General features: G+C 39.7%; 1 protein-coding gene across 5 annotated transcripts in view; it reads left to right on the top strand.

Moving 5' to 3' along the window:
• The window catches only part of SATB1 (SATB homeobox 1), a 98,759-nt gene extending 71,081 nt beyond the window's left edge, over positions 1 to 27,678 (top strand). For 3 of the 5 annotated variants that reach the window (XM_026496944.4, XM_026496943.4, XM_044383366.3), the window contains exons 10-11: positions 23,601 to 23,804; positions 26,189 to 27,678. In XM_026496944.4, coding sequence (XP_026352729.1) covers positions 23,601 to 23,804; positions 26,189 to 26,692 — 708 coding nt within the window. In that variant the 3' untranslated portion in view covers positions 26,693 to 27,678. Of the gene's footprint in view, positions 1 to 23,600; positions 23,805 to 24,389; positions 25,084 to 26,069; positions 26,079 to 26,188 lie in introns of those variants that run through there. The other 2 variants (XM_026496946.4, XM_048216167.2) reach the window with 2 other exon arrangements.
• The last annotated feature ends 218 nt before the right edge of the window (positions 27,679 to 27,896 follow it).

Here is a 27,896-nt window from a genome sequence, read left to right as displayed (position 1 = left end):
AGCTTTCCTTTCTTCGTTGACATTTTCATGGACTACAGGTTCTTATCAGCACAGGGTCCTAGAAATCCAGGCTTTTTCATGTCCAGTTGGGGTGAGGGGAGATAACATGGTGTAGAGGACTCCAAGTAGGCTATGGTCCCGTCTGTATCACTGGTGTTATAATATTGAGAAATTACTTAACCTTTTTGAGCCCAAGATTCTTTTAACATGGGAGAAGATCGTATGCTAGAATAGGTGCAGAAGAGCTTTTAAATTATACAGCACTCTACACAAATGGATAACGTCTTATCACGTGCTAAGCGAGAGGCTCAGACCGCTACACAGAGTGACTTATTTATTATCTGTGTACTTATCTCAAATATTTTTCATTTAGACTAAAGGGTAAAACTTTAGGTAGGTATCCTGAGTGGCAGGCAGCATAATCACTTTTTGAAGTTTCTACAGTCCTAGAATATTATGAAACTAGACACATCATAGTCGTGCTATGTACTGACTAATGCACGAAGTATTTTCAGTAAAAGAAACCAACTCTGTGGATTCCTCCATTTCACATGTATTCTGTCTTCTCTTTGATGAGTAACAGAAATGAGATTGTTTTTAACTCCCATAGAAATGTCTGAATAAAATATGCAAGTAAAAACCGAAGGTAGGCTACTTTTTGTGCTTGGGTAGGAAAGCAGGCTAATGCAAACTTTAAAAAGATGATATGCTTTAAACATAATGTGAACAGCTACAAATGAATACACTTTATATTCTGGGTATTCAAATAAGCAGCAGTTTTTCCAAGTGAATCATATTGGAATTTTATCAAACATTTAGTCTGATAACATTCAAATAATTATGAGAGCAGAATTCGCTAATTTTACTGTTTAAAAAAAAATAGTTGATTTGGGTAATAACCATTACGGTATCAAGGTTCAGTTACTGTTCATTGGTTATAGTGTTTTCATATGGGAGATGGAAATGGAATTTTTTCCTTAATGGTGGCAGATGTTGGAATCTAATTTTATTCCACAGCAAGCCTCCGGAGAGCTCTGAGACTTAAGGTGTATGTCCAGCAAGGGGACATTAGCAGCGCCATAGGCGTCGCCTTGTACATCGAATTGTTACATTGATTTCGTGTCTGCAGAGGTGTGGCTTGCAGACGCTGTCATGTAGGAGTAAAGGCTTTGACGGAGCAGCGCTGCATCCCCACTTGTGTTTAGAAAATGATTTCTCTCTAGTGCTTTATTGAACGGGGTATTTCTTCTAGGTAAAGTGGCTAGATGATGAAAATTCTATTTGACTGAACATAGCTGAATATAACCTGGCAATCTCTACCCCACTAGTCCCGTAGAGTTACAGGACCCTGGCTGCTATTACTTCCACTACTGATAGGGATGGTTTTAGTGCTTTAAAAAAAAAAAAAGAAAGAAAAGAAAAGTGGCTTTTGCCTCTGCAAAGATAGCACAACCAGTGGAAGAGAGCAAATAATTTAAAGCCTTTTGCTTTTCTCCATTCACTTTTCAGACCCTTTTGTCATTGAGATTCAAAGCCTTTAGTGAGGGGGGGAGAAGAGAAGGGAGTGGGAGGGAGAAGGAAGCTTTGGGGCATCTTTTTGGCCTTTAGCCTTTGGGTTTGGAAATTCTTCGAGGGTGATTGGAATGTCTTAAATTCAAGTAAGATGATGTGTCACGAATCAGTGGGGCTAGAAATGGGGCAAAAAATGTAATTTTCATTGCTGGGAACAGGAATGTATCGTGACAAAACCCAGGGAAAAAGAAATCGCGGAACCATGATCGCACCCTGTACTCCAGCATGGTAGTGAAGGCATCTTTTATTTGGTTAGAATTAAATGACACTTCAGGGAAACTGCACTTTGAAGCTCTATGCTGATTCATGCTTTTGGAATGTTCATGCAGCAGACTTTGCTGCAACACGATTTCACCTGTGTAGCTCCTGTGGAAGACACAGAGGAGGCCCCTGCAGATGTGAGAGTCACGGTTTCTGTTATTTCTGGTGCCACATCTTTTTCTGGGAGTCTGTGGAACAGTCGTGACATATTGTCCTCATTGCCCCTTCTCTTGGGCAAATAGAGTTTTCTTCAGGCAGGGTCTGGGGAGAAACCTGCCTCTTTACACACTCTCCATCTAGTGCTTTTTTTTATTTTAGTATTATGATGATTATTATTATTTTATTTATATTTTTTACTGGGGAGAGGTGACTTTGGGGAGATGCAGCTTAGATTTCCCTGAATCGGCTTTCCTGGCAGAGGAAGGGCCAGAGAAGTACTATGAGGGGAAAGCAAGGAGAGAAGCAAGACAACACCAGGTGTAACCTGCCCATACACACTTTAACACCCATGTGGGAGGCCCCCGTGCTGCATTCTTGAGTAGGAAGGGTGCAGAGTTCCATTCATCTCCTGATTAAGGTGTCCTGTGTTGGTAACCACCTAAAAATCTCTTATGTCTAAATACTGGAAATCCATATTGGATTTAATTTTCTAAAATGCAGACCTATCTTTATATTTCTGGTTGGTTGCTATTGAAATCAATGATTTTAAATACACAAATATTGACATACTCTAACAGTTTAAAGGGTACACGATTGTTACAGTGTTTTAAGAGCTAAATTTGTGGATCTGAATATCAGCCTGTCTACATTTTAAACACAAGCCTATATTTTATAAATCTAGGGTTTGATCACGGAGGCCCAGAATTATTACATAGAACACTTGTTCATTATATTTTGGGCTAGAAAATCACGTAAAAGGGATGTTTTTCCTTCTATACACTCGATGCTGTCTATTTTAAATGAGTTAGACGGGAGGTTTTCAGTTACCTTATTGCCACTTCCAAATCATTTAAAATTTCACTCTTTTCCTTTAAATTTAAAATTAATTCCCCCAAATCATATAAATACGTTTTCTTCATTGACCCACCTGATAATTTAACTGTTACAAATATAGTCATAATTCATTAAGCCCATTTTCTCCATGTTGAGAACATGTCACAGGAAAATTTTAGACAATATTTGAAAGGAATCAGTTTGTGAATATTGGGCCAGCTCTTTAAAGAGGGTCATCCTATGAGGAAGTCCAAGGAAGGTGGTTACCACAAGGGTGGGTCACTTTAAAGTAGTTCAGCATACACGTTCTAAAGCCTGAGTCTACCAATTATGTATCTATAGAGCCTGCTTTAATCGGAAGCCACCTTTTGTCCTAAAATGTTAGGACAAAGTTGAAAAGTGTGGACAAAGAATATTCCATGGGAGTTACTCTTTCTGGAAGCTCTTTCATGATACAATCAGTTTTGACAGGTGTTGAGTGAGTTCTTTAGGACAGGCTCAGGCCTCCACAGAATGGGAGCAGGGAAGAGAGCAGGCCCATGGGGTTTAACTCAAATGGAACGTAACTCGCTTAAACTTAGCACGTAACTGTAACACTGATAGAATCCTTCGACAGACTACCAAGTTGAAAGGAAAAGTGTTTTCTCAGAAGTCTCAACAGTTGTCTTTTATGTTTTGGGTAGTAAAGGTAGGTTTTATTTTAGCTTTATCATTCTTTTTTCCCCATATGAGAAAGGAAAATAAAGGCCCTATGAAATGAATGAACTATGAAAATGCATTTATGCAAAATGACAATAGAAAAATAGCCCTGAAAGAAACTGCACCATTAAAATTTCACATCAGTGAAAGGTGCTAAGAGAAGGATGGAGGAAGTTATGTTGCTAATACGAATCTCAGGTGGATTTTTTCCTGCGCTGCCAGAATGCCTTCGGTATCTTAAAAAGTAACCTTTAAGATTATTCATTTTTATAAGTACAGTTGTTAAGCTTTTACACATGCAATTCTTTTGCATGACAAAACACAACAGTATCATAGACCACTCCTGTAAAAATAAGTGCATTTTAGAGATTAGCAGAAATATAGTCCTCCTGTAATTTATCATGAAATACCTTGTAAAAATACAAGTTCCATCCTCCCGTGGAGTTGCCATACAATTATTAAATTGATGAAGTTGTCTTTTTTCTGAGTCTTAATCTGCTTCTGTTGTGTGTTAATAGAGAATCTATTCTCCTCTGATTGCTTGATTCACCAACTCCAGTTGCCTTTGTGTATTTTTTTAACAATTCCCTTTTCAACCAGTATGCTTCAGGAATTGGGTTTAAACACACTGTTTCATAAACTGCCAGCCTCCTCGGCCGCCTCAGTGCCTCTGATTCCGTAAATCAGATCATAGGCAGCATGCTGTCATATAATAAGGTGTCTGATCCTTATTACCAGTTTGTTGATGCACAGACTCCTTCAAATTGACCATTGCAACACATGGTTTCCCCTGAAACTAGCTGTGATAATTAGCGTGGTTCTAATGAGACAGAATGTCACTGATCTTGTGCTGAACTGTCGAGTATCGGCGCTACGGATGGGAACTGTCAGAGCCTGCCATCTGTGACAGCGCTTGGCATATTCCAGGGGCAAGGTAGAGCTTGCTCAGTAGAGTATTTTCAAACAAATGGCCCTTTTCTTGATGAGGGCTCTGTGTTCTGCTCAACTGGAAGAATGTTCGCCCCCAACTCTGGCCTGCGCTGCACGCCTTTGGAGATCCAAACGCGTATAAACATTTAAATCTCTGTTCTGTGTTACGTAAGAAAGAATCTTTTGTTTAGCAGGTGAATTCTAAGTGGCATTCCTTCCCCTGATTTTTGTCTCTCCCAGTGGCCCCATATGGTCAGTTAATGGCAAAGCAGTCATTTACAATACTTCTCCCAATTTTAAAATGGCCTTGTTTAAGAGAGATTTGTTGGGAGTTGGGATGGCTCTTGGTGACGAAGCAGTCTGCTTTGATGGAGAGGAAGGGGAAAGGAAAGAAATAGCCCCGAATGTAGCGCAGGAATACCCAAGCTGAACAGAAGAATTAAAATGGACAGGACGTTTAGAGCTGTGGGCTCCAGAGAGAAGTAGAGATTTCTTTTTTTTTTGCTAGAGTAAAAGTCCAGCGCTGCTTATCATTCCAAAATATGCTTTGTTGCTTTTTATTTCCTCCTCTCTGGCAGACCACACAGGGCTTGTTCTGAAGAACATTTTCACTAATCTGATCAGGCAGCCAAATACGCCGGGAAAACTGCTTTAATGATCCCACTAATTACCTCAAGTCAATATGAACTGTATTATTAGACTGAGGGAAAATATTCCATTAGGTCTCCCCCTTGGGAGTTTCTCCGCTTTGTGATGTCACTGAAGCCTTCACCCTCTCGCTTGTAATTAATTTTATTTACACACGCAGGCACGCACAAGGTCACACCTGCACAACCGGCGCTGGCCAGGGAGCTTGTGGCACTCCGGCTTAATCAGATCTGTCATAATTACCATTCTGCATGTTTCTGACACACGCTGTGAAATATTTCAATTTAACTGCCGCTACCAGCACAACCAGATGTAGTGCGAGTGTGGCTGCATTGGAAATATTATTCCTCAGGATAAACTCTCTCCTCCTCCTTTTTCCTCCCACCCCCCCCCCTTTACAGCTAATGTGGCACAGAAGCTGATGTATCCTGTAAATCTTGAATGCAGCGCTAGATTGATAACAGGCGATTAGACAGTTTAACCACAAACAGCTTGTTCATTTTTCACAAATGAAAACCACATGTGGTGTAACTAAAATTTCAGGCCCTTTTTTTTTTTTAAGAGTTGGGGTATGGATGTGTGTGTGTTGAAGATGTGCTTAAATAAAAATAAAATACAATGAAAAGAAGTTAAGTGTCTGTAAAAATGGAGAAGTTGCCTAGGCTTTTCCAGGTTCTTTTATCAAAATCCTCATCAAATCCCCTTTTTCCACTTTCACCAAAACTCGAATGAGAAAAAGATTCTCCACTGGGCTTTCCGTTATTTTCTCTAAGATTTATTTTGGATGCGGGAGATGATATCCCTCTGGTCTACCCCTTTGTATTTTTTTCAGTGGTAAACCTTTTATTTGAATGTAAGTTCTGAAAGCATATTTACTGTTGGGTATGTATAGTTTTTTAAAGGTCAGTCTCTTTATTTTTTAAAATGAAAAAGTTGATAGTTTAGGCTTTATGGTCCCTATCCCAGACAATTCAGAAAGAAAATGGACCCAATGAGGAAATTTATTTCTTAGAGATGTTTGTTGATATGCAGAATCAGTCTGAAAGGTAGAGTTCAAAACCAGTGAATTCTGTTTCCACAGAAATTTTGGAGATAACCTGGCAGAAAGTACAGGCCCAGTGGGTTACCCTATAAGGCCAGAGTTATCACCAGTCTCAGAAGAATCCAGCCATAAAAAAATTAAAGTACTGGAGCCATAAGAAGGCAAATAAGCTGGTAGAAAACTAAAATTAAGAGAGGAGAAAGAAATAGGATCAGTGGTGATTTAGAACCGTACCTCTAGAGAAGATTCACCACAATCCACTTTAGAGAACATTTAAAACTATAGCTATAGCCTAGTTGAATGTCTTTTAATGCCAAATAAAATACACTCCTATTCTTTTATCTTTATTTTTGTTTTACTACTTCAGTTATGAACCTCTCTTGGAAGCGTCCTAGGATTCTGTGGTGATTCCTGTTATCTGATAAGAGATGCCATTTCCCAGAGACTAGTGGGTTTGTTACCCTTGTTCCCTTAATTCATCGTGTCTTCCTTCGTTATTTTCTCACATTAAAAAAAAAACAAACAAAATAAAAAAAAACCCAAACAAAAAAAAAAACTTCACTGCCCAAGTTTTTCACCAGAACTTTCTTTCCCCTTACCCTGGCTATTTTCTGTGTGTTTTGGGTTTGTTCCATGATATCATCCAAATTTGAAATTTAACATTTTTTCTGCCTTTTTATGCTTTCTTCTGGCCGGAATATCACTTTGAAGAAAAAAAAAATGTTTGCGTTTTAGTTAGAACCCTTATCCCATCTCAGATGCTAAGCAGTTCATGCAGTTAAGACCAAATTATTAGGTCAGGTGCTTCTCACATTCTTCATCTGCCTTTATAGTCATTTTGCAAGATGCAGATATTGTGGAAGATTCAATCCCCATCTCAGCGATCTGTCACAACACTATTTCCTGTTGAATACAGATGTCCCCTCAGAATCCTTAACACAGAGGTGAAGGCACCGGGCACTAATCATTAGCTCAACTCACCGCTGCTTCAGTCGCTTGTATTTTAGGATTCCCAAGAAGAGGTTTGATATACATAGCATAGTTGTATGGGGATGAGCCCAAGAAATAAGAAAGTGGAAGTTCAAAAAACAAAAAAAACGATACCTTATGACATCATTGCTACTGCTTTTGCTTTAATGACCCTGACGTTTTTGCACGGCTACTTCAAGATATGTTAGGGATAAGCCAGCATGCAGATGGCATCGCATCTTGCCGTCATTGGTAGAGCTCACCACAGAAAGGAAACTTAACTTGTTCCTTAGCAAGTGAAAGATTTCGTTAACATTCTGAAAAATCATCCGCTAGTTTTCCATGCTTGTAAACTTTTGTTTTCGTATGTTAGAATTTTTTTGTTTCCGGCACACCTGTTGATCCAAAAGGGAACAGTAAGAAGAGCAAAAAAAAAAAGTTTAGGGATTGCTGTGGTATGTATAGAGTTTGAGAATATTCAATATTTTGAGTATGAGGGAAGAGCATGTCTTTTCATTAAATTTAATTAGACTATAAGAATCCCATTGTTCAAAAAAAGATTATAATTTTCTTTATGGACCCCACTAGATCCCTGTCTAATAAAAGGACAATTTTCACGTATCTAGTAACAAATCATAGTCGAAGAGTCAGTAGAAGGTAGTTCAGAAAACTTGATCCTGCCCAGCTCAGTCCACTTTCCTTAGCGCTGTGCAGTTGTTCTTCTGCAATGTTCTTCGATCCTCATGAAAATATACAGGAAGGAGAACTGGCTATTAGCCATTTTCTTTTGGACCCACCGTTTGCATTTTTCATTGTTGAAATCGTCAATGTCATTTACAGAATAGCTCGCCTTTGTCTTCCGAAGCTGACGGGAATGGGAGAACGTGGTCCTGAATGTCTGTGTCAGATAAAAACAGGGTAATGGTAGCTAATTGACAAACTCACAGATGGTTTATGTAACAACTCGGACATAAACTTCATCTTTCAGAGAAAGCATTGAGGATTGCAAAGAATGGCGATCCCACTTCCACCGCTAGCGCTGTATAGCCTCGGGCAAGTCGTTTCACCTCTCAGGCTCGGAACTTCCCCTTCAGGAAGGCAAAATAGGTTGGGTCAGATTATGTCTAATGTCCTTGCAGTTCCAGCTTCTGCGAGTTTGTTGCTGAAACAGGTGCACAAGTGTGAAAGAGGATGCTATTTTGATTGAAGGTACTGCCGACAGGTGTGTTAGTCTGAAAATGAGTCACAGAGGAGGAAAGGTTTTGAATAATGAAAGGGCTTCGTTTGGGGGGTTTGGACAGATAAAGTGCTATTTTGGGGTCTGTAGCCAAAAAGCATTCATGGGTGGGATAGAGTGGGGAGAATTGAGTGGGATCCAGTGTAGGAACTGCATGTTAGACAGCGGGACATGAGCTGAAGGTTGATGGAACTCATCTGAGACTGATTATTACATATCTGAATGACCTCTCTGTCATCATCAAGGACCTAGCAGAACCAGGGCAGTATAGAGATGAGATGAGCTCTGTTCAGTTGGGGAACGGGCTTGGCTTCATATGCAGCGGGGCGGTGTTGGCCACAAAACCATGTGGCTTGAAGGGTTGTAAAGAGTTTCCTCCTTAAACACATTTTCTTGTTTGCTTCTTTTTTTTAACTGATGCCTGAAATTCTACCTTTAACATTTCACGATTTTTGGACTGATGTAAGTCCTGGGAAGGATAACACATTAAAGCGGAAAAAATATTCTCGGTCCAGGTTTGGAAGAGGTTAGTGAAATGAGAAAAACGAGGCAGGGCATGACAACTGAGTTGAAGGAATATCTTGAAGCCCGTATTTGCAAGTTCATAAATTGGTACCTGTAGCACTTAATAGCTGCTGAGGACTGCCCGTTCCCAAATGTCTCCTTTAAATGTTTACCCATTTACTAATGGTACCAACACGAGTGCTACTTGTTATGGGTGCTACTTGGCTGGTTCATTGATGGAGTATTTGGTGGTTTAAATGAAATGCAGATTAGCTAAAAATAAATTACTTTCAATAAGGTCAAGGAAGTGAAGGCTGTAAATAAAATATACATTCACAAACAGACAAATGCTGTTAGGAAATCCAGCTCAGTCCATGCCAAGCTGTTACTGTCTAAATTGCCTTCTTTCTTCCTGGCTTGCAATTAATTTTTGCTTGTGTGTTTGGAGATTGGGGGAAGGGTAATAGCCTAATGGGTAATGATTTTATTTTAGTATTTTGATTAAAGAGACTAAATAACTTGGACCCTGGATAACCATAAGGACTAAAGCCTTATCCATCAAGCTTAATTTCTAGACAGAAAGTTGTGTTATATTTCTGGATAAATGTAGCATTGTGCTACCTATAATATATAGTGAGGAGATGATTGTGTGGGAGTTATTTTCTACCTGTGCGCCCCCCCAACCATCTTGCCTCTTCACTTTTTTTCTTTCTTTAACGCTCTACTTGACTAGACTCCTTCTGCCCTGTCCTCAGATCTTCAAGGCAAATACTTTAAAACCATTTGTTCTTTGAAAAGTGGTGCTGAGAGTAAGGACCATTATTTGTTTACCTCTGGTTTCCTAACCTTTGCACAGCTCCCCACACCCCATGGCATGCCCAAGTCACTGTTCTATTCCTTTCCCTGCTGCCATCCTCCATCTGCCCTGCTACCTTATCCCTTTCTGATTGGGAAACCTAAGTCTCTTCGGAAAACCTCATTAGAGTTCCTCTTCTGACAGAATTTCTCAAAGGATAATCTGCTAATCTTGTCTACCTTTACAACGGTTACTTGGATGGGATGAAGTTAACTAAATTAGAATATGGGTGCTTTATGCACGGGTTATAAACCCATTTTCTGAGTTTGTAAGAGGACCAGGAGAAACAGGTCTGTATGTGCTAGTACAATTGTTAATCAAAAATGGTTAAGCTGTCAAACTATTGGTTTATGAATGAAATCTCCTCCAGCACTGAAATAAATAAACCAAGTAAAAGTCTTCCCCCATTTTGGTCGACTAGAAGACTGGGTAAGGGTGGGCATTCTCATCAACCATGGCACTGTTGAGACGCCCTGATGGAAACCTGGGGCTCCTCAGGACACAGTCTGGGAACCATCGTACTAGTGATTAACTGTTTTCCTCCAACCCATCTCTAACAGGCATGGTCCTTTAGTGGCAAAAATAACCCCCCCCCAAAAAACAAAACAAAACAACCCAGGAAATCTGTTCCATGAATTCATAAATACCAAAGTTTTCTAAACTACTGGGAGTTTATATAAGATAGTTCTAGAAGAATATTTGAAATATATGCGGGGTGGTGGGAGTTCTTAACCTGTGGCCCACCTTCCCCCAAGGGGTCCATGAACTTGGATAGAAAAAGAAATCTTCATTTTCATTAACATGTTACTGAAATTTGACATTTTATTCAATTACCAATATGGGCAATAAATCATAGTAGTACTAACAATAGGTATGAATTTGTCAGCAGTAAAAATCGCAGATATTTTCACATCACATTAAGTTATTGCAGATATCTCAAAATGTTATCTTTGCTCATCACTATAAAATTACAGTAGTTATCAGATCTGTTGTTAGAGCTCGTTATTTAGTGTGTTAATAAAGAAGCGTTTATATTACTATATCACAAATTTTTGATAACCGTATTTCAGCATAATTGGTTTTCTTCATAATCTTCGGTATTTTATTTCAGCACACAAAAACATTGTTCTGGAAAGGCATCATCTGTGGGCTTTACCGGCTTGCCAGAAGGGTCGATGGCACAAAAGAAATGAGATCAATGATTAGATAAATTATATGTTTGGGGGGGAGGACTTAACATATTTTTTTAGTACATTAGCTGAACAGTTCTTAAATTTACCAGGGAAATGTTTGTTATTTATTATTTTATAGTATGCTTATTTTTCAAATGCCCTTCACTCCAGAGCATGTAAGCGGAGGTCAGAGTCATTGCACTAACATTTAAAACAACAGCAAAACCAGAAACCTGATCGGCAGCCTTTTCTCCGACTCTCTGATGCCACGTACTGTGCAGGACTTGGTGAGAGAGGGCCTTTGCCCTTAGACTAGAGACTGTGTGTCAGGGGGCGTCACCTTTAATATCAACTTCCGTCTGAAGTGTAAGCTCTTCTTCCCTGACTGGACTGTAAGTGCTGGCGGAAGTGACTCCCTCTTGTATCTGTCTCTCTGTCCCCACATCTCCTCTTAGCCTGCACAGTAGGCGGCACATAGATGGCACTTAATAATTATTTGTGGAGGGATAAAACGATTCAGAAGCACATTTCCTCGGCTCTCAATTTTGCCCTCACAAAACTCAGCACATTCCTGAGGGAGTCGGGGTGGGAAGAGGGGGACTCTGTGCTCAGAAAGACAGAGTAGGGTCAGACTCCTGTCCTCTTCCCCCAGGGCCCTCTCGGAGCCTGCCTTCCCCAGGTATCAAACAGAATCAGTGGTCTTGAGGAGTGACCGACATGGCCTGTGCAGAGAGCCCAGCCTCCCTTGTCTCCCTTTATTGGTGAAATTATAACCCAGCCATTGTCACTGGGATTCACATGATGCTTCTAGAAATATTTATGCTTTCTTTTTTTGAAGTGTCCTTGTGAATCACAAGATTTGAGTCCCTCAATTAAGCCAACCTCTGATTAGTAGGTTTGCATAATGGATAAAATGATGTGGGTTTTGGCCACAAAATGGGTGTTACTTTATCAGCAAAATCATAAGCAGCTCGGGAGCTCATAATGACCCTGCCCGCTTAATTGTTCCTCTTAGGATATGAGTCCCATAACTTTTACAACCCCAAATTGCCTTCCCCTGGTTTTAAAAATTCTTTGTTATCTTTCCTAGGATATCATAGAGGGAAGATTTAAATTTTTAATTCCCAGCCCCTAAATATACATAATGGGACGTGTAGCTCATTCTCGGAGATTATCTGCAGTGTTGCAAAGTTTCATATAAATCAATTAAAAATGCATTGGCAGAAATATTTGTTAAAATAACCTGTAGTAAGTTATTTCTGTAAGCAAACAAACCACTGTATCAGGTAAATCATCACCTAAAAATGATTGATCTTATAAGTTCACATTTTTATAGTTCTTTTTTGTTTTCTTTGCACATGGCATATGTGCAAATTCAGCAACATTTTTTTCTCCATGATCTTCACAATTTTGAATAAAAAAATAAACACTGTAAAATTTTAATAGTGACTTCAGGAGGCAACTTGTAAGAAATTTGCTTCATAACGTTGCCGTATAAGAGCACATATTTATTTGGATTGAGGGGTTTGGGAAGAGAGAAGTTTCCCATTCAGCTTCTTTGAACAATCAGATGTATTTGCTTTTGACAGAAGCCTTTAAGAGCGCTTCCCGGCCTCCTGAAACCTGGTAAGCTGAGCTCAGTTTGAATCTGATTTTTGAAATGCAGCATCATTATAAATGCAAGTTGTTGGACTTTGCTACAATGCATGGTATCCTCAGGAATAACAGAGCTGTGTACGGTTTCTTGCCCCCAACTAAAGGGTCCAGACTGTGCAGTTTTTATACCTTCCTCTCTCCCCGACCTTACTGCCACTTCAGTGTTACAGGGAATCCTTTGCTTCATTTTTACACTTACTCATTGAAGTGTGAGCCTCGGGGCCTGTCCAGGCCCTTTGGGTGAAGGAAAGTGAAGAGGATGCCATTCAAAGGGCTATTTGTGTGGACGTTTGTTTGTGATAAATGTAATTCAGCTGAGATGGGGGTGGCCTGGATTCAAGTAACCCATCAGCCTTAGTTCATGGAAGAAGTGCTGACGGGCCTGAACCAGAGCAGTAGGAATGGAAAATAAGGAACCAATTCAAGAAACGTTCTGAAGGGGTAGAACTGGTAGGAATTCATGATGGTTGCCTCACAAAGCAAACAGACAAGAAAAATCAGATTTTTTTTTTTTTAAAGATTTTATTTTTATTTTATTCGACAGAGAGAGAGACAGCCAGCGAGAGAGGGAACACAAGCAGGGGGAGTGGGAGAGGAAGAAGCAGGCTCATAGCGGAGGAGCCTGATGTGGGGCTCGATCCCATAACGCCGGGATCACGCCCTGAGCCGAAGGCAGACGCTTAACCGCTGTGCCACCCAGGCGCCCCGAAAAATCAGATTTTTAATTGAAGCTGTTTGCTATTTTTTTTTATTAAAAACATACAGCTACTATAGCAAAGTCAAAAAATGCAAGCATAAATAAGAAATACCCATAATCCCAGTTAACTAAAGATAGCCTCATGTTCTTTAGACACACACATGCACGTGTATGTACGTGTACATACGTACGTGTGTACGTGTGTATGTCTTACATTTATTCAGATGATACACATACCTTTTAATTCCCTATTGAGGTACGTTTAAGTCATATTCTCCTTTTGCTGTCACAGATAATGCTAGCACGAACATTAGGATACTTAACTATTTGTATACCTCTTTAATTATCATTTATTTAGGATCGGTTCTCAGAAGTAGAATTACTGGATCAAAAAAGGCTTTTGTGTTTTAAAGGTGATTACTAGACATTTCTACGTTCAACATTTCCACATTGCCTTTCAGTAAGATTATACCAATTTATACTTCAAATAACAGCCTTTCAGCCCAGGTGACTGGGTGGGTGGTGATGCTATTAATTGAGTTAAACTACATCGGAGGAGAACCTAGTCTGTGGGAGGAAGAGAGTGGGTTCAGGTTAGGACGTAATAACTGAATTATTTTCATTAACTCCCTAGATAGTCACATTCCTTTGGATTCTCTTTGTGATCATGACAACAATAATAAAAACAGTAATGACATTCATCATAACGTTACTGTGTGCCAATCTCCTTGCAGGAATTGTCTCATTTAATTCTCACACACCCTATGAATAGTGGTAAAATTACCCCCATTTTATAGAGGAGAAAATTGAGGTCTAGAGAATTTCAATAACTTGACCAGGGCTGGTAAGTAGTAAAATAGGAATTCAAATGAAAACCCAGGCTTTCTCAACAAATGGATCTTAGAAGTACTGTCTGTACAGGAGGTGAGGTCACAGGAATTAAGTATTCCCAGAAAGTCCAGTATGGTAAAGAGTTATAGCAAAAGAATGGTGGGCATAGTCCGCTCAAAAAGCGACTGGTCTACCTGTTTTTCCTGGTACATCGCTAATTCATCTTCCTCTTTTTTTCATTATCCACCCCATTTTAAATATTGCCCATTTTTCAAGGCCAAGCCAATATCACTTTTCTTTTTTTTTTTTTAAGATTTTATTTATTTATTCGACAGAGATAGAGACAGCCAGCGAGAGAGGGAACACAAGCAGGGGGAGTGGGAGAGGAAGAGCAGGCTCATAGCAGAGGAGGCTGATGTGGGGCTCGATCCCAGAACGCTGGGATCACGCCCTGAGCTGAAGGCAGACGCTTAACCGCTGTGCCACCCAGGCGCCCCCCAATATCACTTTTCATCAGTATAGACTTCCTTGACCACTCAGCCCATCTCTTCCTCCTCGCCACTTGGATCCCACTTGGTGTTTGTCCAGCATTGACCTTTATTTCTCATGCACGGCCTTGCACTGGCAGTTATTTTTGAATGCCTCCCAAATATACTGTGAACCATTTTTAGGCAAGTGCTTTCAGTTAAGTTCATCAGACCTTTTTGTAATTATCATGGACCAGGCGCGGGGCTGAATGTGTTCTATTTCGTTTGTACCAGCCACAATCCTGCAAGATTAATACTATTAATACTATCGTCCGTTCTTTGTAGAGGAGGATCTGAGGCTCAGAAAGGTAATTTGCTCAAGTTCACGGACATAAGCGCCTACGTGGCATATAACACTCTATCGACATACTGAGTGCTCGAGCGTGACTTGAAGGAGACTTAGTATGTGGATGGGCAGGAAAAAGGAGAAAAGGTTTTCCTGTTAGTATGAAGGATGGAGAATAGAATGTGGGGAAATGCGGGACAACAGCTAATAAATAGTCCAGTGAATTAGGACATGAATGCTATTGGGAGCAGCCGTCAGGGCCGCTCTAGGGTGTGTGAGCATTTTCTCTATAATGGGAAGCCTTTGAAAAGTCATTTTGAGCAGTAAGATAACTTTGGCAGTTTGAAAACAGAAGACCAGAGCAGTGATCCCAGTGTCTCTTGTCCAAGGGCATCTCAAAGATGGCTAGGGGGATGGCTAGGGGGATTCCAGAAAGCTTAGTTACACCTGTAATTTACCTGTCAGGAAGTTCCATAGGCTAAATTAGACATCACTTGTTCTCTCATTCTTCACCAAAGCTCTAGGCATCATTGGTGTACTTTTTCCCCTGCGTTAAGAAAAGGAATGATTACTTAAAAGCTTTTTTGTTCAGAAATCAAAATAATTGTCCATCAGAAATAATTAAAAAGAATATTTGGTGTCTAAAAGCATAATTCGAGGAAGAAGGGTCCCAGACTGACAAGTCATTGATGGACAGGTGGAAAGGAGATGATTCTTTATGATAGAAACAAGGCTAGCGTTGATGAAACTAGGCAGTACTGAGTTTTCTGTTTTTTAACAACAGTAACTGTGGAGAATGAGGAGAGAATAAAAGCTTAAGTAAGATATTGGGGTGCCTGGGTGGCTCTGTCGTTGAGCATCCGACTCTTGGTTTCGGCTTGGGTCATGATCTCAGGGTCCCGGGATTGAGCCCTGCCTCAGGCTCCGTGCTCAGCTGGAGACTAGTTAAGAGTCTCTCTCCCTCTCCCTCTGCCCCTTCCCCACTGCTCACGCACACATGCTCTCTCTCTCTCTAAAATAAATGGATAAATCTTTTAAAAAATATAAGACATTAAGGCACAGTGTGTATAAATGTTAAACAGGAGCCAAATCATATCACTGAAACTTCTATAATGTCAAAAATACATTTTAGGTTGAGGGGAAAAAACAAAAAATTAATTTTCTAAGCCCATATTCAAGCATCAGGCATGTAAGCCAGATTTTTGTTTGTTTCATTTAACCTTTGAAGAAACTGTCTTGAAAGCAGGTTAGTTTATGAAGTATAAGAAGAATTAAACTTTTAAGTTAGATATCTTTCAAATCTAATGTTTTTAAAGGAAGGTTCAGCCTTTCTGTGGGAATTCTGTTCCAAATTATAAGATTATTTTCTTTCTAGTTTTAATATGTTATCTACAGTTTCATGCTTTTCTCTTCATTCCTCCTTTTCCCTACTCAGATTCTCCCTCCTGAAAATATTCTTTAAACTGTAAGATCTCCTTGCCCAACAACCTTTTTAAATGAGCCTGTTTTTATCTACTCTGGCCAGATTGTCATCTGATGATCTTATTATGGATCAAACAATCTGTAGGAAAAGAAAACACTGTATTTATGTGTGCTATAAAGTCCGTGGCTTTGAGAAGGTAGAAAAGAGGGGAACATAAAAACCACTTTCCTTTTTTTACTTGCTTAAATTTTAAGCAAAATTGCATAATAAAAATTATTTACCAATGATTCTGATTATTCAAAATTCACTAAATTTTAATGGGGACTTTTCCTCAGATTGTATGAGCACAAACCTCCGGGGCGGGGTGGGGGGGTGGGGGGTGGGGAAGAAACCTCCAGAAACTCTGTTAGATGTATTTAACCTCTTAAAGACAAAGTAGCAAAAATGGACTCATGAGAAATTTACGGGTAGCCATTGTATGTCCTATTTCCACAATATGGAAACCCACACATTTTTGGCTAAGATATTAAGTCCCTTATATAACCTGGAGAGAGTTTAAAAATTCCAGTTTGGAAGTATAAAAATCATAGTAATTTTTAAATATCATGATTTTTTTTTTCTTTTCAGCAAATACAAATATCAGAAGCCATACCTTGAAAATAAATGTACTTGGGGATACATACACACACACATATGCCATTTAAATATGTTTCTTTTTAAGTTGGCTCCACACCCACGATGGGGCTTGAACTCACGACCCTAAATATTTCTTTTTAAAACCCCTCTTTAAATAAAGTGAATGTAATGTGCTACTTTTAGCATGAAAATTTATTGGTACGTCTCTGTTCAAACTTATTTCCCATGTTTTCTTTAATAAGACCGTTGTTAACTTAGCAGGAAAAGTTACGACGCCTGCTGAGATTCTCTTCACTATACCCAGAGTAGATGTTATTAAACTGGGGAGAAAGATTAATGTATTTCCTACTAATTCCATAGAAGAGAACATGTATCTTTATTAATGTTAATGGTGGGGGCCTCTCATTATGTTATAGAATAATCTGCTTTAGCAAAGGTTTTTTTTCTGAAGAACTTCATAACATTTAAAGGTTAATATGTTAGGTAAAGAACAGTATCTTAAGATAAGCATTTTTATTACAGGACATGATGGGATGGTTTTTATTAAATTATATGATGATTTGAATGGGGAAGAAGAAAAAGTGCATCGCTTCTTGCCCTCAACTTTAATGCCTTTAATCAAATAATGACCTTCTGGAAAATAGTTAATTTTAAGCATTTGGAAAGATCAATACCACTTTGCCACCAAAAAATGGCCTAGACGATGAAATTTGATGTATTTAAAGTATCATCTCACCCTCTTAACCTAGTAAATAATTTAAAAATGCTTTCAATACTGCTTTGCCACTATTCTGTTTCTCACTGTTTGAAGTGTGATGATCGTTCGTGAAAAAGAGGGTCGAAGTTGGTGCATGAAGCATCCAGGCCTCAAGCCTGGAAGCCGGGATTGTCCCCTCCATGAGCCCCTTTATGTGTCTGCATTTGGGCCCCCAGAGCAGTACTGTGTGTTAAGACTGTATTTGAGGCAGTGGTAAAACGTAAAAAGTGTGAAAATGGAATGCTTCTGGGATGTCAGAGGGGTAGCTTAAAACGTCACTAATCACTTTGCATCTTTGTGAGATCTTTAAACCTTCGTGCTAAAGGTGAAAGATTCCGCAACTCTGACAATTAGAACCCATTTTCCCCCCAGCTTATAGAACACTGATATGAAATTACCCTTGAGTGCCGACAGCTTTGTAAATAAAAAAAAAATTGCCCTCTATCAGCGTGTTTGTGGGCAGATTAAAAACTGTCTTCATTAGCATAAGTAACACTTACGGATTCTTTTAAAAGTAGAAAATTATTTGCTGAATGATAAATTGCTAGCTTTATAGTTAGTTGTTGTTGAAAATGTACTCATTCAAAATGCCTGGTGTAGTTTAGTCTACAATACTGAATTTTTTTGTGTTGGAAGTACTATTTAATGGATTATGTATTTAATCCTTGTTCCTACTACTAGCTAAAATGTAATTCATGCTTTCCACTAAAATGTTTGTATCAAATACGTCCCTATTTAGATTGATTTCTTTTAATACCATATATTATTATACTATATGCCCCAGAGATTGGAACAAAATACTCCTGCAAATAACACGTAAAAGATGAGGGTGAGGGGGAATAAATACAGACTATAAAATGTTTTGCTTTTTAGAACTCAAATTATCCTTCCGTTTCTTAAAATGTGTTTCTCCTTCTTCGTTGCAGCTAGAATTGTCATTTTCTTTCTTTCTTTCTTTTTTATGGCTCTTGGGTTTAAAATGTATATGTACATAACAGTAATAGATACATCTCTGTATCTTGTATGAAATGACTTTTTTTTCTTAGAGAATACTGAAGCCTCTTTTCCCCTGGAAAACGAGTTGTCTTGTGTGTTATGTGCTCCCAGCTTTGTCACAGAACAGGCCCTTGGAAGGGCTTCTCTTTTTTACGTGCGTGAGACTGTAGAGGCACAATAAATTCATTCAAGAAAGGTTACTTCTCTGACTCAATTAAAATCATTGCGCACCCCCTTCTCCGTTAAGATGTTCAAAGTGAATTGACTTGAATTAATTGTTCTAAAAAGAGTGGAGTGGAAATCAGGGATTGAGTTTGGTTGGAAATTAGCAGCTGAGAGATGGAGGTGCCAGGATTTTTATTTAAATGTGGTACAACAAGATTCTGTCAGTAAAGCACATCATTAGAATATTGAGTTTAGAACTGCTAATTTTTCCTTTAAAATGAGCATACAGTCATGTGTTTCATGGACCATAATAAATTGCCATTGTGTTGTCATTGAGTTTGTTTTGCTTTTTTTCAGGACTGGTTTGGCAGTCAGTCTGCATTTTCTCCCTTTCCTTTTTATCCCCCCTGATCTTACTTTTTTTTTTTTTTTTAATAGATCCCTCACCAAAACCAGTCAAACGAATGTTATTTATTTCATGCAAGTCCTAGGTTTAGCATCTTCTGCACCATTTTCTTGCTTACGGTAGCAAGACATTTGCAGATGGCTCTTGGTTACTATAAAGTACATAACAGTATTTCCTTTGTGGCAGATGGATTTAAGACTTTTAGTTCTCAATAAATGTAGGTTTACAATACATAACTTTACAGGATTTGTGTTGTATATAACAGGTTTGAACATATTATCTCAGAATTCATCTGCATGGCATTTTCAGCTTCTTCAGGGTTCATGCCAGTTTTTTTAAGTAATAAGGGGAGCGCTGTGATTGATAGCAACAGCTCAAGGCGTGATTTTGAGTAGAAACAAAGGGTTTAGAACAGAAGGTGTCAAATTAAACTTCGTCAGTTTGAAAAGTAGTAGCATCCTGAAAGTTTTACTAATTTATTTACATGTGGCTACTGTTTATATTTTGCCCTCTTTATATGCAGCGTAATGTTGCTTGGCAAATTTACTACATTTAAAGTTTAGGTTGTTCCTTGTACCATTTTAGTTTTCTGAGAAGGGATCGGTCTCATTATTTTAAGGCTGTTACTCTCCTGTCTTTTCTACTGTACAGAACCGTCGCGATCCTAATTTAATTTGGGGAGTAGCTCACTACTCCTGCCTATGGTCTTACAATATTTCAAGTCCCAGAGACTGCTCTTAAAAATGTAATTATGTTCACATTTTGCAACAAAGTACTGCATTTCATTTCTTGTCTCTCCTCTATCAAGTAAATCTATACATTTATCATTTAAAAACCAATACAGGACTTAGGGGAATCATCATTATTTGTCAAATATTACAATAGTCTGACATGTTCATTGTCTTACCAAGTTTATTTGCTCTAACAATATCACTTATGGAAAAGTGACCTAGAAAAAGGTACTGGGGAATTAGAAAGCATTTGGCTTTTTTTAGTCACTTTGTGCAAAACATAGATCAGATTACTGTCATCATTCATCGAGTCTCAATGGATAGGATTTGAGGTAGTCAGAATATTCCAAGTATTTAAATAGTATTAGAATGAATTAATCTTATTTTTGCCAGCGTAAATTGGGAATGCGCCAGTGTCTCTGCTGACAAAGAGCTAGCGTGTCAAAATGTCTGTTTTCCATTATTTTTTAAAAGATACACACATCAAGAAAAGCACTTCCCCCTTCTAGTTTTTTTTTTTTTTCTTTTTGGAATACCCTTGTAGAACTAACAGTTCCCAGCTGCACCGTTAAATATTTTTCTAAGAAGCATCTGATTTCAGTCTCTTAAAATCATCATGTCTCTTGAAAGGCTAGCAGAGACATGCTTCAAACTTATAATTCATCAAATTATTTTTAGATAAGGAATTAGAAGTATTATTTAAGGGCAGAGGTTAATAGCAAACTACTGGAAATGTTATGTTAGTCATGGGCAATTAATAAAAATAAGGATCCATCTCATAAGCATAGAGACACAGAAGTGACAATATGAGCAAAATATTTGTTGAATGAGTCAGGGCTCCTTTTCTGAAATATTTGTTAAACCAGCATGAGTGTGATTGTTTAGGAATTAGCTATCATTATTAGCCATTTTAAAAGAACTAATGATTTTCTTTTCCAAAGAACATCTGTGATCCACATGTTTTTTCACATATATCCGAGTGCTAACTGATCTGTTACTTTAAAAAGTTTCTAAAGGATTGGAAAAATTATTGGAGTTTTTCAGCTCTCTCCAAGAAGCTTTTCATACGTGAATTGTTTTTAAAATTTAACTTTTAGTAATTTTTAGTTACATGCATTTATTTATTTAAAAAAAAATCTTAGATATTCGACATTTAGCACTTACTACAATAGTCTACGATACTAGCTAAGTACAAAAAACTCCCCTCCCCCCCAAAAAACAACTTTTCTGTTGTTTTTTGTGAACCTTCTAACATCTTGAAAGGTAAACAGAACTGTAGCAATTTGCTCCGTTTCGGCATGGGGGCCTGCCCGTTGCCGTAGCTGAAGAATGGAGACAGAGGCGGGGAGGAGAGGTATCTGAACCATAGTTAATATTCAAGCCTATAGGAAGACGTAGGTCTAAAACTTGCACAGCATCAAAACTTACAGGTAAAGTGTTAAGAAATGGCTGAGATGTAGGAATACGTAAAATGTTTTCATGGCTCAATCCGATAGCAAATATTGGCCAATAAGAGCTCAATAAACATCTCTGGGGCACCGAATGCACGTGGGTCTCAGATAGCTCAGATATTCAAATACAGTTCGAGAGTTAACATTACACTCCTAGAAGGAGAGCTGAAATACGACACATCATCATGTTTTTCTGGAAATAAACACAGAATCGCCATGGTTAGAAAAGAAGCATGTTCAGTGACATTCTAATCACAATTATTATTTTTTAACTAATATTCTCTCAGGTCAATCTGCAGTTTACCGCCTGCTCTCTTAGCCTTGAATTACGCGTTCAGTGGCATTAAATGAGTGCATGATTGCGTGACCATCCCCTCATACGTGTTTGTTTAATTACAAGACCTGCCGAGTAGAGAAACAAATGTCTCAGAAAAATTAGTAGGTCTCTTGAGGTTTAGCAACAGTCACTCACCCTTGGCTGGTTAGTAGGTGGGCCTTGGGAAGCTGATGTTATCAGCTCTCCAGCTTTTCTTTTAAATTCTCTCCAATAGGCCATTTGGGGAAGAATGGGCCTTATTTCTTTTCACTGTATATTGCAGTTAGAAGGGGAAGGAGAATTTTCTCCAGTAGTTCAGTTTGGGAAGGTGGGAAAAAAAGTCATACCATTCACTGGTCTCACCCCACACAACAATCGCAACAACACACACACACACACACCTCTCCTTGGCTAGTTCTAAAAATCAGATAATAAAGAAACTCTGCTCGTTCCACTCCCATCCAACTAATTTACTTGGAATTTCCAAGAAGCCCCTTCATCTTAGGTCAAGTCCCTAAAGCAGAGCCTAAGACAGGGAATCAAGTGTCTATGATTTGGTGAAGGACCTGGAAGAAGTGAGAGAGGATAGAGAAGAGGAAGGGGTCCAGTAAGAATGTGGTTTCAGGTAGTCTGTATTGATGGGGGGAGGGAGCAAGAAGAAGGGGGAGGGCCATCTCCAGAGAGTAAATCGAAGGGTTGAGTGAGTTGTCACTTTGGGGGAAGAGGGCAGGGACATTGTACCACTGGGTAAGCCAATCACTGGCCACCCCAGGGTGTGAGGAGGTCAGTGAGGATGTGGAGTAACTGTCCAGTCATCTCCAGGTGAGATGACTGCAAACATTGCTCCAGAGAAGAGTATGGCTGTGAGCTTTCAGCAGGCAGCACGCCAGCTAGAGGTGGTTGCCTTGCTTGGCGAAGGGGGTCTGGGTGGGACAGCCTCCCTCTTACTCTCCACCGCATTGCCTAGTGTCCATCACGGCAGCCGAGATGAAGAACCTCTGGGATGAGGATTAGGAAATGTTAGACGATGTACTCTCTTGGTCCACTCCGTTCTTGATAATCTGAGGATCAAAAATGGGGCCTTAGGGGAGTCATCAGAGAGGTTCAGGTTTTAGCATTCATTGGACATTTTCTTCTCTCTCAGCTCAGGAAATCTATTAAAATTCTTGTCTGGTGAATCATATGTTGTGCACCGCAATGGGCAGAAAAAACAGGCTCTGAGATGTCTTTCTGGAAAGTTGTTTCTTGGAGAAGTTTTCTAACGCCCATTCTGATCATTACGCTTTACACCGGATGACATTCTTGCTCACTCTACTGCACGTGTCCTTTCTGTCTCTGTCACACACACACACACACACACACACACACACACGTTTGCACACAGTTTCCTTCCTAGTACAAAAATCATAAACTCCGGGAACCCTTTTAGGAAACAAATTATTATAAAAATCTGTGCTGTCTCTTCCTAAAGACCTTCAGGATCTCAGATGGCCGCTCATCAGACAAGAAAGCTGGGCAAGACAAGAAGCACGTTCAACTTTGCTTTTCTATTTCACATATTGCCAAGTCCGTGGTAAATGTGTCTTGCCCTTGGAATCTTAAAGAACATGACCCTCCTTTAAGATGCAAATCTGAACATTTATTAGAAACAGAGCCTGCCTCCTTGACAGCCACAGCTATTGTCTCTGAACAGGTTAAAAAACATTTTTTCAAGCACATTGGAGTGTTTTTGAGCTTATGAAAAAAGTTAACCTCACAGGGTCTTTTCTTTTTAGCTCTTAATGGAAAATATCAACCACCCCCAGGCATGAACTGACCTATTATGCCCTTGTCTCTAAGGGGTGGTTGTGTGAGCTGTTACGCTGGAAAGAAGATCCTTCTCCAGAAAACAGGACTCTGTGGGAGAACCTCTCCATGATCCGAAGGTTCCTCAGTCTTCCTCAGCCAGAACGTGATGCCATTTATGAACAGGAGAGCAACGCGGTGCATCACCATGGCGACAGGCCGCCCCACATTATCCATGTTCCAGCAGAGCAGATTCAGGTTCGTTCACCTTGGCCGATTGAATATAGCACTAAGCAAATAGAGCTTTAAACTTAGCCCGGAAATTAGCGTTTCTCTTCTTCCCGCCAGTCTAAACATAGGCTTTAGCAAGAGATAACGATACACTGCCATCTTGCTCAGGGGAATACAAGGAAAATCCGCACACTTTTTCCAACATGTGTATTGTGTTCCTCTTCCTTCATCTCCCCACCCACAAAGTGGCAGGAACCCCCTTTTTCACACTTCTGGTTTGGCAACTGCATCTTTGTTAGAATCGGCTTGTTTTTTGTGTGAGAGCTCAAGTCCTGTTTTTGTTTTTTAAAAATCCATTTTATAAATACCACCCACTTTTTTAATGAGGACCAATACTGCCCTTGAGGAAGGGAATTACTGCTGTTTCTGTAGAGGAGGTTTATACAGTCACAACTTCCTACCTCGGATACTGTCCAAAGAGAGGAGGGGAGGGAAACCTAATTGGAATCTTGTCTCTGACTCCTTGGCCCTTCCTTCACCTTATAGCTGTCTGCCCTCACCCTCACAGAACACAGGTTAGGGGTGAGTCACGTCTGTTTGTCTTTCCTTTAGAGCCCCTCTCCCACCACCCTTGGGAAAGGAGAGTCTAGAGGCGTTTGCTTACCAGGCCTGCTGACCCCTGCACCATGGCTCAGTGCTGCTCCTCAGGTGAGCGGGCACAAGCTACCTATGCCAGCTGGAGCGGGGGTGGTGTAAAGACCTGCTCCCTGGGTCACAATTTGCAGACTTGCAAAGGACATCCTAACCATGGTGGTGGCCAGAGAGCACTGTGCCAGCAGAGTCAGCCTTGTGCTTAGCTAGTCCTGTCATGGGACTTGTCTCCATTCATCTACGGAGGGAACACCGCTATGAATCGAGATTGGAAAGCTCTGGGACCAGGTAGTTTGTTGGTGCCCGATGGCCTTGATTTCTAAGGAAGCATGTTGAATGAACTGGAGCTCTAGAACCTATTTCTGTCACATCTTAGGGGATGTTTTTAGCTTTTCCCTTTAAGAGAAAATGCCATTGCCTTCCAGAGTCCTAAAATTCTACTGTCTTTGTTGAATCACCTGCATTATTTCTTGGTATTGCTGTGGGGGTGGGTGGGGAATATATATATATAGCGCTAAAAACAATAATAGGGTTATCCATCCACTAGGAAAAAAAAAAATCCTTGAGTGTGTATTAAAGATAAATTGGAAAAGAGAATCCCTTAGGATATCAAGCACTAAAATAATCATGAAAGCCTGAAAAACTTACTGTTTAGCAAAAACAAAAAAAGAGAAAGGTATACGTATAGTAATACAAATAGTACTTGTTTGAAGATGTAAATTGTTTTTTAATAAAATTGTTTCTTGGGATAAAAGGAAATGCTTAGGCACAGTACAAACGCTCTAATATTTTGCTGCTTACTCAGGTTGATTTGCTTTGATGATAAAAATTATGGACATAGAGTATACGGTATGTGCACGTGGCACACATTTGTTATGTATAATTGTGTATGGAAATTATAGCACATATACAGACACTAATTACGAAAACGTGTCTGTATACACTAAATTTAAATCCTAATCACATGAGTTTACTATAGACAAAACAATTTGCTAGCCGTTGTATGGGGGATCAAACTTTTATTTTTTGGTAAGAAAAAAAAAAACTTGCAGTGTCAGCCTAGTGCAATTTGGTAAGAAATTCTGTGTGTATTAAATCGGAACTGACTGGTAGGAAATTCGCAAACGTGAGAATCTCAGAAATCCTTTGGAGTCTTAAGGGATAATGGTGAAGAAGAGCAGGCCTTTATCCCATTTTCTTTGGAATTGAAATAAGACTTTTCTCGCTCCATGCTTTAAAGCCATGGATGAAATGGGGCAAAACACGGGTGTCTTTACCCCACGGCTCTGTAGCACTCCTTTCTAAAATGCCTTTGAAATCCTTACTCCTCAATCTTCATTTTAAATCTTTGTTAATTATTTACATCATAATTTGCCTTGCTGTCTTCGCCTTCTGATGCGTATCCTTCCGGTGAAGTTCACGGCTCACATTTTCAGCGCGCTGAGCTTTCACTTCCGTGAGCCAGCCTGAAAATGAAGGGTAGGGAGGCTCCACGGAGCTCTGATAAGGGAGCCCAGTAGCCCCGCAAAACCCTACTCGTGCCTCCCTTCCCTGGTTCTTACCATTTTGACTTCTTCCCCTGATGCCGTGGGCCATCTGGCTGGCCTCCCTTTTCGTCCTGAATCCCTGTCCCCCTCGGAGGAGCTACAGGTGGGAGAAGCTACAGGTGGGAGTCCCAGTCCCCTGGGTCCTCCTGGCCGGCGCTGCCCGGCCGCCAGGGCAGAAGGCAGAGCTCTGACTGTCCGCTTGTTTCTTTGCAGCAGCAGCCGCAGGCGCAGGCGCAGCAGCAGCCGGCGCCGCCGCCCCCGCAGGCGCAGGCGCAGCAGCCCGCCGGGCCCCGGCTCCCCCCGCGGCAGCCCACCGTGGCCTCGCCCGCCGAGGCCGAGGACGAGAACCGGCAGAAGACCCGGCCGCGAACGAAAATTTCCGTGGAAGCCCTGGGCATCCTCCAGAGTTTCATCCAAGACGTAGGCCTGTACCCGGACGAAGAGGCCATCCAGACTCTGTCCGCGCAGCTTGACCTGCCCAAGTACACCATCATCAAGTTCTTTCAGAACCAGCGGTATTACCTGAAGCACCACGGCAAACTGAAGGACAACTCCGGCTTAGAGGTGGATGTGGCCGAATACAAAGAAGAGGAGTTGCTCAAGGATTTGGAAGAGAGTGTCCAAGACAAAAATGCTAACACCCTTTTCTCGGTGAAGCTAGAGGAAGAGCTGTCAGTGGAAGGAAACACGGACATTAACACTGACTTGAAAGACTGAGATCCAAGTATTATTTTCATTCAACAGTGCCACTGGTATTTACTAACGACAGGAGAAGTCCACCTTGTATTCTCTCCGAAAACCTTTGTTGTTCATTGTTTGGCCAATGAATCTTCAGAAACTTGCACAAACAGGAAAGTTGAGAAAGGATAATACAGACTGCACTAAATGTTTTACTGTTTTACAAACTGCTGGGCAGCCCCAGGTGAAGCATTGAGGATTGTTTGGTATTAAAAATTAAAATTTGTGTTCACGGGACACATCAAGGTGTGTACCCCGTAAGCATGATACCAGTGATTTTTCTTTTTTAATTATTCTGGAGCCTCAAACAAGCATTATAACTTCTGTGATTATTATTTCCTTCCTTTAATTATTTCTGTAACACTCCACACTGATCTTTGGAAACTCGCCCCTTATTTTAAAAAAAGAAAAAAAAAGAGTTTGTTACTCTATTGTATGTTACAAAAGAACTATAGACTGTGGAATGCAGTTTAAAGATGACATATGCCAACAAATGCCTTGTATTATATGGCACTGCCGTAATTCAAATTTGTTTTTATTTTGGAAATAAAAGTTCACTGTAATTTTTTTCATTCTCATTGTTACATGATTTTTTAAAAAATGAAAAAAAATGTGAAACACAATTTAGTCCTCATTATTTATTTGTAGATCTGCAGCATCATGTTGTAATTAATTTTTTGGAAGTTTCCGTTAAATGTAATATTGCTTCTCTTGTTACCATACTGATTCTTTTCTATTTATAAATGTATTTTGATGGGCAGTAAAACAAAGTGTCTTAAAAGTTTTAAATAGAGAAAATGTGCTTTACACAGTTGCCTATAAAAAGTGCTCTATGTTATCCAAGCAATTCATACTATAAGCTTCACTCTTATTGTTGTATGCAATTTTTACTATCATGCAAATAAGCTTAGGTAAATAAAACTAATAGATCACCTTAGAAAATTATGCAATTAATGTGAAAATAATTGATGTTTGCAATGTGTCTTCCTTTGGTTTACAATCAATTTTAAAGCTACATCTGTATAAAATTTCTGTATAAAGGTGTATTTCTTTTTTATGAGTTTATGGCTATGAAAACACCAGCTATTTTGTTACAGCTGGTTGTTTTTATAAGTGTATCACAATTTTCTTTATGCAGAAATGTTCTGATTAGGAGTGGTTATTGACTGTAACTACACAATTA

The sequence above is a fragment of the Ursus arctos genome, unplaced genomic scaffold (genome assembly GCF_023065955.2).
Source record: "Ursus arctos isolate Adak ecotype North America unplaced genomic scaffold, UrsArc2.0 scaffold_20, whole genome shotgun sequence".
NCBI classification, from domain to species: domain Eukaryota; kingdom Metazoa; phylum Chordata; class Mammalia; order Carnivora; family Ursidae; genus Ursus; species Ursus arctos.
Note: the sequence above shows the minus strand (reverse complement) of the source record. Positions and strands in the feature narration are given on the sequence as shown.